Consider the following 14,467-nt stretch of genomic DNA (forward strand, 5'->3'; position numbering starts at 1 on the left):
ATGGACGTGAACATAAAAGAACTCTTGGCAGTTCGATATGAGAGTAGGCTGATTGAAGTAGAAAGTTGGATGTTAAACCACATATCATTGAACTCCAAGCCAACATATTATTTACCATAGGTATTAGTATTTTATTTTCTTAATGCAGTTATGATGTAATAATTTAAACCAATCGGCCCCCTCCTATCAGTACCAATTTAGACTAATTGGGCCCTGTCCTATCAGTACCAATCTCTTTGCCCAAAGCCCGATTTCTGGAGACAAGCAACATCACAAACAAATACATTAGAGACTGTTTACTATTTAGCAAAATAAAGCAATGTTTTTTTCAACTGGTATTCTGCACACCTATATACTCTACTTTGAGAATAAATCTCTACCCTGAATGACTGCCATATCCAACAATTCGTACCGGTAAAGCTGTTTTGTAAAGCTGTTTTGTAAAGCTGTTTTGTAAAGCGATGCTGTCTGTCTACAGTTAGCTCGGCTTGAGAACAGACACTAAGCTAGTTGACCGACATCGATTTTAGTTGAAAACGATAAGTTATGTTCGAGAATTTTTAGAAGTATTTATTCTGCTTCCATTTAATGGAATTGAATAGGTTTATTTAGTCTTTATGTGTATGACAGGTGTGAAACAGAGCCGAGTCGCAATACATGGATATGGTGGCATACAAAACAAGGCCGCGCGGATCGTAACGTGAACTCCTTTGAGGGACCGTATCACCCCTGTACTTTGGTCACTTCACTGGCTTCCAGTGCATGCAAGAATCAACTTTAAATTGATGTCTCTTACATATCAATATGTATACTGTGAAATACCATCTTATCTGAGAGAACTGGTGGAAGCTTACATGCCATCGCAAAATCTAAAATCCTTTGGAGCTCACTCATTTAGTGTTGTTGCTGCCAATTTGTGGAACTCGCTACCTAGTCCTTCATTAGACTCCTTTAAATCTTGATTGAAAACATACTTGTTTGAGAAATATCTGCTAGAGTGATTGTGTTTTTTGTAGCGCTATGAGCACCACTATATGTGGAATTAGTGTGATATAAATGGACTTATTATTATTTTAGGACAGAGATTTATTCTCGAAGTATGAAGAAGATGGATCTCTATGTACAGTATGACGGTCCAAGTCTAGTTGAAATCTGTTCTACACACAAAGATTACTTTTATTATATGAAAGCAGGATATATACTTTTCAAAATTTGCGAAATATACTTAGTGTTTTCGACTTAGGACTTAAAATGTCAGTCAACTAGTTTAATTAGTGTCTCTTCTCGAGCGGATCAGAACGTTAGATTTTATTTCAGTGTCCAGTTAGATATCTAATCACAACATAATCTCAAAACATGTAATACCCGACCAATCTGAATCTGCTCATTTAAAGGAACTAAATCTTCTATATATATATTTGTGACTGTCGTTTGTCTGTCTGTCTGTCTGTTCGGGGTTGGCGGCTACACTAGGTCTGCCCCGAGTCTGAAATTTGGGGTATAGGGGTATCTCGGACCGGAGTGTAACATAGGCCAGGTGGCGTTAGTCTACCACTTCCGGTTTCGGAGTTATGACCCCCGAGCGAAGCCGGGTATCCTGCTAGTCACTAATATTTGGGACCTAGAAATTGACAATGCATATAATAATGTAATATGAATGTTTATAACCCGATTTACATTCAATCGTTTCTGTTTTTACTCTAATTTCAAATCCGTTTATGTTCCGCGAAATAGCAATCGAATAGCAGTCTCTAGCGTATCGTTATTCCAGTCTACACCGATAGTATTTATTGCGCATGTTCCCCCGATAAGAAAATGGCATCAACGTTTGACATGACTGTGGAATATGTCTAGACTCATTTTTCGAGTCCCTTGTTACAAATGGCGCTGAAATGCATAATTGTACACAATTCGTGTATCAATGGTAAAATGTTTATTTTGTCTTAAATATTGGATAACAACATCATTGATGATATAAATTAACAAATAATTTGTGTTTTCAATGTGGAAGACTTTGGATGATACTGAGTTAGCTACTTGAAACCACATTTAAATGTGGCCTACCACTTTCCCCTATGACTTAAAATAAATAATTTAATGGAGTTTTCGATGAATCGGAAACATTTGTTCCGCAACTGACTTTAAACCTCTATTTTATTTCCGTATGTATGGTCTCTCTCTCGTTCCGTATGGTTCATGACGTGTTGATGAAGGTGACTCATTCTACCGAACGAAACATGACAGATATCACATTTATAAGGGTTGTTAGGGTTATGAGTTTTCATATGATTGCGTAAAAGTTGCCGTCTGGAGAATAACTTAAAACAGAGTTCGCATGGATGAGTCTGGGTGTTCTTGTCTTTAGGTTCGTGAGTTCTCATATGTCTGTCGAGATTACCTCTAAACGTCTTACCGCAAACTTCACACGTATTTAAAACCTCGTGAGTCTCCATGTGTATCCTGAGAAGTCCATTATGAATAAATGTCTTCTCACAAACCCCACACTTGTGAGCTTTCTCTCCTGCTCCGGTGTGAATTTTTCTGTGTTCGATCAGACGACTGTTTCGACTATAGGCTACCTCGCAAACATGACACTTATACAGCTTTTCTCCCGTATGCGTCCGTAAATGTTTACGCAGACAACTGTTGTAAAAAAAAGATTTGCCACAGAAATGACATTCGTAACGTTTTTCACCGGTATGAGTTATACCATGAGCCTTGAGATTACTGCGGTTATTAAATGATTTACCACACACATCACATTTAAACGGTCGTTCACCGGTATGAATTCTGACATGTCTCTGAAGATGGTCTCGCGTATTAAATGATTTCGTACATTCATTACATTTATAGCGTTTGTCAACAACTAGACTTTTATTTTTGTCACATGGCAATGAATTGATATTGTAAGACTTTGAGCTCTGACTTATTTCTTGCTTTCTACCACATTGGTTAGGAATATCATCGCCAGCTCGGACGTTTTCTTCGTGTATCTTACAATGTTTCTCTAGATCATGGACTGACTCAAATTTTCCATCACATAAATTACACATGTGTTCATTTTTATCGTCCTGTTTATCATCAACATCAGTTTCCTCATCTTTAACATGTATTTTATTGTGTTGTTCTAAATCATCAAGTTGTTGAAAAATCTCATCACATACAACACACTGATGTAATTTCATTACTGTTACATCGTCAGTTTCCTGTAAAATATATATGTTATAATATCATTAGTTTCCTGTAATATATAAAAGTTATAACTTCATTAGTTTCCTGTAATATATAAAAGTTATAACATCATTAGTTTCCTGTAATATATAAAAGGGGTTTAACGTCCACTCGACACAAACTAGGTCATTTCGGGACTAATACATGGTTCAATTTATATTTCGATAATTCGCTTGCATGTAGGGGAGGAAACCGGAGGACCCGAAGAAAACCCACAAGGTTGGACAGGTGACCCTACTCCTTGCCACATACAACCAGGGAATCGAACCACGCCAGTTGACTCAATGGCAGACCTTCGGATACAGAGCGCACGTGCTAACCATTCGCCTATCCAACCCCCGCTTGTGGAAAAAGAGATTTCTAGTAAATTTCGTGGTGTTTCAACTTACCTTGACATGTTTATTGATTTTATCATCGTCAGATTCACTTAACTCAGTGTCTAGCCGGAGAGTATTATCGGTTCCTATATCTTTCTTTATACCTCCTGGGCCTGCAGGAATAGATGGTACCTGTGTCTTTATACCTTCTGGGCCTGTGGGAATGGATGGTACCTGTGTCTTTATACCACCTGGGCCTACTGTCACAGACGTTACCTGTGTCTTTATATCTTCTGGGCCTTCTGTCACAGATGGTACCTGTGTCTTTATACCTTCTGGGCCTGTGGGAATGGATGGTACCTGTGTCTTTCTACCTTCTGGGCCTGCAGGAACAGATAGTACCTGTGTTTCCACCTGATTATCATCATCATCTTCTGACTGGATCTCTTGCTTTATATCAGCTTCTAGTCCCAGTCCAATGATTTTTATATCTGCATCGTCATTTGGCAAATCTGTCTCTTGTTTAATAAATGTTTGTAGAACAGATTGTCTGTTCGATGTCCGTGTTGGAAGATTGACTGTTGAGGGGGGTGGAACAGAAATCTCAGATGAACTTAGCTGTCCGAACGAATTCTGTTTTAATACTGTGGCTTTAAGAAGGAAAGGAATGGTGGTGGATGAACTCGATAAACTTGAACTTGATACATTTAAACTTTTATTGACAGTTAAAGCAACCGGCACTGGGATTTCTTGATTTCCACTGGAAGATCGATTTGATAAATTGGAAGTAGAACTTCCTGTACTGTTAGACTGGGAGGTTTGAACAACCAGTGCTGGATTCCTTGATAGTGGGTTATTGTTTGATAAATTGAAAGTAGAACTTCCTGTACTGTTAGACTGGGAGCTTTGAACAACCAGTGTTACATTCCTTGATAGCGGGTTATGGTTTGATGCATTCATTTCAACAGATTCTGGTTTCTGAGAGCAGGATGGTGGAATTGTAAACAATATATTGCAGTTTGCCGAACCATGTAAATTATTTGGACAACTGGTCGTTGTATTGTTAACGTAAGTTACACCGACTGGTACAGGTTCAACCAATGATTGATTGGGGTTAATCGTGTCTAAGGGAACCAATGATGGATCAGGGTTGATCGTATCACCCGAGGTTTTGTTCTGTGACCCAGGGAATGGTAAAATATCCCTGAATCCTGGAACTTGAGATTGAATAAATGTGTTTGGAGGTGGTTTTGATCGATAAACACATATCTGCTGAGGTGGTGTATTCGTAGTTTTAGGGGGCGCTTTATCCTTATTCTCTAGATGTATTTTTCTCAAAGTCTCAACGACTGCGGACCTCTGTTTTCTAATCATATCTAACTTTAAAATCTCATCAAAATGTTGAATTCTTTTTATTTTACACAGACATGTGACACATGCGTACATATTCTCTCGGGTCAGTTCCATTCCTATTTCAGCTATAACCTCGTCAAATTCTTTGACTGTTTGTGAAGATATGATTCGGTAAGATTTCCTACCAATAATCCCATGACAGATGTTGCAACATCTGGAGCTGAAGGTAGCCATCTTTTATCCTTCTTTAATAGGAGTAGAGTTGACACCAGATGGAAGGAGTAGAGTTGACACCAGATGGAAGGAGTAGAGTTGACACCAGATGGAATGAGTAGCGTTGACACCAGATGGAAGGAGTAACGTTGACACCAGAAGGAAGGAGTAGCGTTGACACCAGATGGAAAGAGTAACGTTGACACCAGAAGGAAGGAGTAGCGTTGACACCAGATGGAAAGAGTAGAGTCGATGCCAGATGGAATGAGTAGAGTTGACACCAGATAGAAGGAGTAGAGTTGACACCAGATGGAAGAAGTATCTGAAAGTAGATAAGACAAGCCTTGTCAGTCTCAATATAATATAATAATATGTACCTTTATGATTGTGCTCACTCCATCCATATTGCATGCTCTAAGTGCATGGAAGATAATAGCTAATCCTGATAACTAACAAACAAATGAGTTTTGATTTCGGATTTGAACACAGCTAATGTTAAGTTATTCCACAAACGCAATCGACAGACACTGAAGGCTTATCCTCATAGGATTTCAGTTTAGCTTGCGGCGCAACCAATGGATGGTTATTTTGTGAACAAAGCGGTCGATTTGGTTGATATGATTGAATGAGGTCCGTGAGGTAAGATGGGGAAAGATCATGTTGACACATATAAACCAATGTTAGAATCTTGAATGTTATCCGGCGGGTTTCTATGGATAACCAATGTAATGATTTTAAAATGGTATAACAGTATAGTGTAATGGTACTACTGCCCTTGTTAAAGTTTTCTCTATTGAGCTATGAAACACCTCTGGAATCAAGAAATGTTTTTAGCTTAGCTTTAAATGCACCAAGAGTCAATCTTATCTTACACAAAACAGTTTTTGTCTGTATTTTCGAGTAACATGACACACATGATTCTGGTTTGACGGTCATTTTAAAATGAACATAAATTTTGCATAGCAGTTGGGTTTATTCAAATCATATAATTATAGAGTATTATAGGGTAAGATTTCATCTATATTTCAATCAATCAATGGGAATTGGTTATTATATGTCGGCCCATTATATGTTAAGCTATGTACAATACAGTTTGGGGTCAGTTTAATTGGAAATTAAGGGAGTTATAGGCCAGTAACATTTTTGTAATCAAATGACTACAAAAATTGCTGAAAGGAAGGCCTTAGGACGGTCTGCTACTGTGGCTGGAGTAAAACGGAAGACATCAGTCATGGTATGGAACGATTTCTAACTGAGCCGCCGTCAGTTTGAAATGACTTATTTGGGCTGACTTACCAAAAATACTGTTTTATGACAACAGTCGGTTGTTTATTTTTTGTCCTTATCAGTTCAAAATCAGGGAAATTCGTGATTTTTCCTAGTTTCGGATAAACTTATATATAATTTACATTCTACAGCCATTTGTTTCCTTCGAAATACGGCAGCCATCTTAAGAGAATGCGTCACGTCCGGCTGATATTTGTAATGATATTTGGACACGAATTAAACATACCCGAGTAACCCACAATCAAATAATTCCAGCAAATTGTAATGAATTCACTGGACGACTGAATTGTGTCAACAGAAATCATATTTAATGATATATTATATGATGCGCCTTGAGTCGAAATTCAAAATAAACACCATCGTTAGGAAATTACATAGCTCCAATACTGTAGCGGCGTCTGTCAAGTCCGTTGTAAAAATGTAAAGTGTTATCTAATTTTACAAAATGTTGGCATTTCTTCGCCTAATATCACATTTTAGATTTAATAGCGTCACAAGAATCTGGGATTAAATGGCGTTACTTCTATTGACATATTCCATCAGATTATCTGACGTTGCTTCTCTTGGAATACTTCATCAGATTGTATGACGTTACTTATATTGGAATACTTCATCATATTATATGGCGTTACTTATATTGACATAATACATCGAGTTATCGAAGCCTCGTATAATTGTCAGTCATGTTAATTTGTTTTTGGGTAAGGCCAGTGTAGTATAAAACCTTAAAGTAGCTAATTCCGTAACTCAATATCATCCAAAATCTTCGACATTGAAAACACGATTTTTTTTTTGCAATTTAAATCAGCATTGGTGTTGTGGTCTTACCTGGAAAAGATGGGCTTCTGATATCCAATATTTAAAACAAAATAAACATTTTACCATTGGTACACGAATCGTGTACCATAATGCGTTTCAGCGCCATTTGTAAAAAGGTGCTCAAATAATGAGGCTAGACATATTCCACAAGTCATGTCAAACGGTGATATCATATTCTTATTCGGAGAGCATGCGCAATAAATAAAATCGGTGTTGACTGCAATAACCAGACGCTAGAAACTGACTTGCGGTTGAGACTTCTGGCGTATTTCGTCGAACATAACTGATGATAATTCACAATAAAACGGAAAAGATTGAATGTAAAACAGTTTATATGAATTCATATTACATTATTATATGTGTTGCGACTCATTTGTGCCAATTTCTAGGTCCAAAATATTAGCGATTTAGCTCCTTTAAGATCAACCCGAAACCAGACCAGTGGGAAATAAAACGGGGTTAAACATCCTAGCTAATGAAGACGGACATACACCATGCAGCAAGGGAAATTTTCCCTACTTTTATTTGGAAGTCAAACTCTTAAGGGTTCTGTTACGTGCATGGCAATGCGTATACGGTTTTTGGTCCATCCGAAAGACTAGATACTGTTCTTCGCTACGGCAAGTTGAAACCACGTCGGAAAATCCCGAGAAAATTTCGAGACAAACATGTGGTTCAATTTTATTTCAATAATTCACTAGCGCGTAGGGGTCTTGTAGCAGTGGGAGGAACCCGGAGAACGCGGAGACAACGCCCGAGGCTGGACTCCTTATCACGTACAAGCGGGAAATCGACACCACCAAAACTCTCCGATAAGATTTGCGAATATTACTTACAAAAACATTTATGATTGTTTTATTACAAATGTACAAAACATTTTTTAAAGTTTTAAAAATTACATAAAAAAAATTCATAAAATTTACAAAAAGAAAACCCCAACATATACCGCATAAAGATGCATTATGTAAGAATTGGATAGACAAAAACATTCATTAAATTAAAAAAAATAAAATCATAAAATTTAAAAATAAAAATCATGTACCAAGTAAAGATGCATTATGTAAAAATTAGATAGAGAACCAACCGTTCTTGCTATAACAGTTTTAAAATATACAATTAACAAATGAATATATTAAACATTTCATTAAAATTACTTGATTCTGGGCCAAGATATGAGAGTTTGCAGTCTCGGTTGTCAAATAAACAAAGTCTCGATTATCCATTTTATAGTTAAATTATTAAACGGCGAGCGTGTTCTAATCCATTCAAAATGACGACCATCAGATGGTTTAGAGAGTTGATTATCAGAATGTCGAATTAACAGTTTAATATAACATTTAAAGCCAGAACAACAATCTGGTTAAAACACAGATCCTATTTCGTTTCGTTTTTATAGTTCAAAATTTCGTTTTACTTGTCTTTACACTACACTAGGATCTGGAAGAGTTCTTATATAAAACGCTTTCTGGTTGATGTGATTGATTAGCCAATGAAACGGCCTATTACGGCGAGTTTTTGGCGTGAGGTGCGGAACTGTGGGTAATCCATTAGAAACATCAATGCTGATTGGTTAATCAAATGTCTGATGTCATGGGGTCAAACCTTTATGACCTCTGACACGATCCTCCACTACAACCGGTCATATCTTCGTGCAATCTGTTTCACAGAGAATTACGAGTCTCGTATAAAATCTCTGTCATAGATGACTGCCTTAACACGTGCTGTCACAGCACGCGGTGTGAATCATTGGCTGAATGGTGCGTGCATTGTTTACATAAGACATAACTGCTTCGGAGAGAATGCTGCATTTTAGTCATTTTAATACCCATTTACACTAAATCGGAAATAATTTTTAACTACAAATACGTCAAACGCCTTTATTTATTTTTCCAATATATACAAAAAATGTTTTAGAATTTAATTTGTCGCAGGAAAAAAGTTAATATTTCTAGCTCATTAAGCCGCATCAATGTCATCCTTATCAGTGATTGTCGCGGCCAAGCAAATATTCACTGCGGATCGGTGTGATCTTCGTGTAGTGTAGGTCATCGAAGGTATAAAAAACGAAACGAAATATAGATCTGTATTTTAGTCAGATTGCCAGAACAAAGAGAGAGAGAGAGAGATGGGGTTTAACGTCCACTCGGCACAACCAGGTCATTTCGGGACTAACATATGGTTTAATTTTATTTCAATAATTCGCTTGCGCGTAGAGGTCTTTAGCAGTGGGAGGAAACCGGAGTGCCCGGAGGAAACCCACGAGGTTGAGAAGGCGCCCCTATCTCCATGCCACATTCGCTCACACCAGGGCTCGAAACCACAGCCGCAAGCCAGAGGTGACCGGCCAGCCAGAGGTCGAAGCGCGGCACTCTAGACCACTAGGCCATCCCAACCCCCCCGATCCAGACCAGGGAATATGTCTAAAATATTATCGATATGATCGATTGTTAGGCCGGAAAGTTCTGAATTACAATCTAGTGAACTGGAATTCAGTCCTGTCACAGTATTGGGGATGCTCGATTGGACGTTCCAGAACTGGATTTTCTCAATCCTAAAAGTTTTGGAAATGAAATGAAATGAAATTGGGTTTAACGTCCTACTGTTCTGCTCCTAACCTGGGCTAATGAAGACGGGCATACACCATACAGTGTGATATGAGGAAAATTTTGCCCGGGCAGCGGCGCTACGGCCTACTCTTATATCGAATTCCAACTGCCAAGGGATCTTTTACGTGCACGCCGATGTGTACACGGGACCTCGGTTTTTCGTCCCATCCGAACGACTAGATTTCGAGCTACAACACAGCCAACGAATGCATAAGATAATATATCAATCAACCATGACAGCTGAAACATAATATTTGTCGGGGCTGACAGGACTGAATTCGGCGTCACTCGATTGTAGTTCTGTCAATTCAGGACGTTCCGGACCAACGATCGAACATCCCCTAAGTCTCGACAACTGGGTAGCGTGGTGACGTAATTAAACACAACGGAAAGGTTGGGGCTGTTGTGATTGGTTGAGAGATTTCTTATTCTGTCGGCCCCTGCGCCCTGACCCGAAATTCCTAAACGGTCAATCGTGTATATCCCTAATAAATGGGCTAAATCTATTAGGGCCCGTTTAAGGTCGCTGAGATGTAAACAAAGTTTGGCCGTGGACCTTATAACAAGGTCCATGGGTTGGTGCACGTGACTGTTGGAGAGATTGTAGGTTGGGGTTAGGGTGAGTGTTAGAGCTAGGTCCCTAGCCTTATTTACATCTCAGCGACGCTGACGAAATCTTGAGGTAACCTTAGAAATAGATCTGTTTTGACCATATTGAATGTGTTCTGAAATGAAATGAGGTTGAATGTTATTTGCACCACCCGGCGAGCATGCGCCCGGCAAAGTTCTATGGTCGCGGAAGCGTATACATTGATATTATTAAGTCAGTGATCTGCTCATTATTGAATGTTATCAATACAGGAATCCACTCATGTCTATACGATATCACCCCCGGTGGAAGTGAACGTTAAACTCCAGAAACGAACGAACGAAATGTTATAAAAAGGAGTTATCTCCCATGATATCGTGGATCCAGATGTCGGAATGATTGTAATTGGACGGATTACAGACCCTAAGATTATTACATGCACTGCCAATATAGGGCCGGAATAAGACCAACAGGGGTTAAATGATTTCGGTGCCATGATACATATATAATTTAAAACATAAACAATAATAAAGCACAAACAACCGCTTAGCACGTGATATTGAGTTTTTCTTGGAATTTATACACTAACACATCATCATTAATTGGGAGAAAACAGCTAACTTTAGGAAAAGACAAAACAATGAAAAACTGATTGAAAATTAATTCTAAATCAATTTTGCCATGTAACAAAGCAGACATTCTGTGGTGCCCCCATTACCATAGTGCCCTAATCACGTGCTTATTTTGTTTAATGATTGATCAAGCCCTGTCCCCAAGGGCCATATGTAGCTGGCCTAGGCGTCCTGTATCTACTAATTTTCTTACTAGTCATAAATAAATTGCTTATATTTTTAGGGCGCCCATCTTCCATCATTGAGCAATGCTCAGAGGCGCTTTACAAAAATATAAATTGAATTATATTAGATTTAAATCTACATAAAAGTCTAAATGATAACATTACATACCCATAAATAAAAGCCTGTGCAAAAGAATGTGATTTTTAGTGATTATTTTAGAAGGGGGGACCCAGCGGCCGATGTTTGACCCAGTAATGTCCCAACCAACCAGAAAATGCCCAAGTGGGAATTCAGGCCATGATGTAAATATGGATGGGTGTTTAAGCGATGTGGTTACTTGGCGTAGTAGACAGCATTATCAAAACTAATTGGTACGGGTTCCCGTTCAGGATGATAGCTGAAATAAAAACACAAGTGGTTAATTGGGTGTTCTCGATAAACTGGGATTAGGGTTATCTCCCTCTAATAAAGTTAAATTATTCACTAAAAATAAAATGAAATGAAATGGGGTTTTACGTCCTACTGTTCTGCTCCGATTGCGCTAATGAATACGGCATACAGTGTGCTATAAGGGAAATTTGGCCCCTGCAGGCAGTGGCACTACGGCCAACCTTATATCGAATTCTAGCTGCCAAGGAATCTTTTACGTACTAGTACATGCCAATGTATACACGGGACCTCGGATTTTTGCCTCGTCCGAATGACTAGACAGCTGTCCTTGTCAGGCCCTCCGTCCTGCACCACTGACAAGGGGGAACCACGTCGAAAAATCCCGATGAACGAGCGACCTCCAGCCTAGCGAGTCAGCGTCTTACTCACTTTGCCACAGTGACCCCTATTCACTGAAACCGGAATCCGAATCCATACAGACCATAAAAATGTGAAACATTGTTTTATTTGGTTTTGTTTACTTTACCCCTCATCTTAGGCAGTTGACAGATACACGATGTGACCTACAGTTGAGGAGGAGTAAAAGGTCAATTGAATCCAAGTTCAGTCTTCCAGAAAGGGTAAGAGTTGGTATTCACCAAAATACTCATTTATATAAAGCGGCCATTGTGGACATCGGAAAATTCCCGAACCTCCCCTATCGGTCTACAATTGGCATCTTCCAAAGTAAAGCTGACCCCCGTCAGTGCACTTCCTGAAGGAAACAAACTATAAATACGGACAATCTCAGGACGGTAATATATACAACAAAGCCGACAGATCACCATAGTAACAACAGATGCGTAGCAACACAAGGTGTATTAAAATGGTAAATGACAATAATAAAGACCCGAATGGGTAGAAAGAACCCGATAGAGACTCACCCAGGATAGAAGGACACCGATAGAGACTCACCCGGGATAGAAGGACATCGACAGAGACTCACCCGGGATTCAAAGACATCGACAGACTCAACCGGGATAGAAGGACATCGGTAGAAACTCACCCGGGATAGAAGGACATAAGTAGAAACTCACCCGGGATAGAAGGACATCGATAGAAACTCACCCGGGATAGAAGGACATCGATAGAGACTTACCCGGGATAGAAGGACATCGATAGAGACTTACCCGGGATAGAAGGACATAAGTAGAGACTCACCTGGGATAGAAGGACATCGGTAGAGTTTTCATAGATTGGTCATCTGAATATTCATCCCTGTAAAATAGAGTTTAATTTGATAACAGTTTCCTGTTATATTCTCATCAACTACTCCTCTGGTTCGGGGGAGGGGGGGAATTTTCAAAAGATTTGACATTGAGTAAAGGGGCGTGGTGTCGATTCCTCGCCTATACGTGACAAGGGGTAGGGTCACCTGTTTAACCTTGTGGGGTTTTCTCCGGCCCTACGATTTCCTCCCACTGCTAAAGACCCCTACACACAAGCGAATTATGGAAATAAGTTAAACAATATGTTAGTCACGAAATGACCTAGTCTGTGTCGAGTGTACGTTAAACGTGCTCTCATTTGAAAACAGGTGGAATTCCATGGTTACAAATTTGGCCGAAAAATTATCATGATCTGATTCAAAAAGGCGCAGATTGTGACAGGACCTCAGGAATCTGACACGTTTGTTATCCGCAGTCAAGAGCATTGGTACTCCTCTTGCAGAAACTTTTGCAATTCCTAACTCCTTGGAGATAATGTGCCCAACCCTCTCATGAGATATATCCACAACACTGGTAATATGTCAAGTGGTCAATCATCGATCAGCCATCACCATGTCATGCAACCCGGGTAATGTTTTCTTGAATGGTTGCTGTTGATGGTCTTCCAGGACGCGGGTCATCGACAAGGTTCTTTCTGCCACGCTTAAATTCCACAACCAAGGTCTTTACTATGGAAAAGGAAGGGGAATCATTCCATAAAGTGGAGACCATGTCGGCACGTGTCTGTGTTGGGGACAGTCCTTTCTTTGCTGGTACTTGATGGTGCCCTATAACCAGTTTTGTCTTTCTGGTGATTTCATTGGGTAGGTTCACAACATGGTCTAGTATGTCCTGCAGATGCGATGAACCGTCCATTTTTCGGGCACAAACATCAGAGAATGAGACCATATATCATAGAAATATAATTGTAAAATTAAATCTCTCACGGTTTACATATTGAATACTATAATACTTAAGACCTCGCGTAAAAACATTCTGAAAATTCGGGTGACAAAGAAAATTTTCGGCAAATAGCCCCAGCCCCCCACCCTCAATTGAGATTGCCCCCCACGCCTATGCTGCCAACTGCCTTTTAGATCGTTCGTGACAATATACATATAAAAGAACAATGATAATGGCAACTTCCGAATAAATATTTTGCTTCCCGTTTCTCAGAAACACGTAGCGAATTGTGCCTTGTTCCAGTATCATTTGTATTGTTGCGTTGTGCCGTTCTCCTGAAATCCATTAATAATACAAACACTAGTGGATTACTTACTTGTCTGCTGTGTTTCGTCTCCGACATATAATACATATCACTAGTATGGTTAATGATGGTACAATTATAGCTACAACTACTATAGCTGATATAACCCACGGTCTGTTGAACTGAAACATATAATATACTATTATAACCCACGGTCTGGTGAACTGAAACATATAATATACTGATATAACCCACGGTCTGGTGAACTGAACATATAATATACTAGTATAATTACAACTGACAACGCACAAACATAAAATGAACTTAAATACACAGTCTGAAATGGGGTTTACCGTCCTACCCGTCTGGACCAACCTATCCAACGTAAATTATCAGTGGACTACGTCGTAT

At 39.2% G+C, this 14,467-nt stretch overlaps 2 protein-coding genes across 3 annotated transcripts in view; both read right to left on the minus strand.

The window, feature by feature from the left end:
* Positions 1-1,918: 1,918 nt before the first annotated feature.
* Positions 1,919-6,555, minus strand: LOC126817059 (zinc finger protein 629). Its single transcript, XM_050543850.2, has 3 exons — positions 6,411-6,555; positions 3,621-5,436; positions 1,919-3,206 (listed from the first exon to the last, which is right to left on the minus strand). The coding sequence occupies exons 2-3, from the start codon at positions 5,133-5,135 to the stop codon at positions 2,142-2,144; spliced, it is 2,580 nt and encodes an 859-aa protein (XP_050399807.1). The 5' UTR covers positions 5,136-5,436; positions 6,411-6,555; the 3' UTR covers positions 1,919-2,141.
* A 979-nt stretch (positions 6,556-7,534) lies between these two features.
* The window catches only part of LOC126817014 (cadherin EGF LAG seven-pass G-type receptor 1), a 29,620-nt gene continuing 22,687 nt past the window's right edge, over positions 7,535-14,467 (minus strand). For both annotated transcript variants that reach the window (XM_050543828.1, XM_056099633.1), the window contains 3 exons: positions 14,129-14,238; positions 12,803-12,859; positions 7,535-11,609 (listed from right to left, as the gene is read on the minus strand). In XM_050543828.1, the coding sequence (XP_050399785.1) occupies positions 11,546-11,609; positions 12,803-12,859; positions 14,129-14,238 (231 nt within the window). In that variant the 3' untranslated portion in view covers positions 7,535-11,545. The remainder of the gene's footprint in view (positions 11,610-12,802; positions 12,860-14,128; positions 14,239-14,467) is intronic.

This window comes from Patella vulgata, chromosome 1 (genome assembly GCF_932274485.2).
Source record: "Patella vulgata chromosome 1, xgPatVulg1.2, whole genome shotgun sequence".
Classification (NCBI taxonomy): Eukaryota; Metazoa; Mollusca; class Gastropoda; family Patellidae; genus Patella; species Patella vulgata.

Bases quoted from the DNA above. Each gene is read 5' to 3' on its own strand.
- LOC126817059 (XM_050543850.2), bottom strand. From the start codon at position 5,135: ATGGCTACCTTCAGCTCCAGATGTTGCAACATCTGTCATGGGATTATT. The intron at 3,207-3,620 runs GTAAGTTGAAAC...TATATTTTACAG, and splicing joins AAATCAATAAACATGTCAAG to GAAACTGACGATGTAACAGT.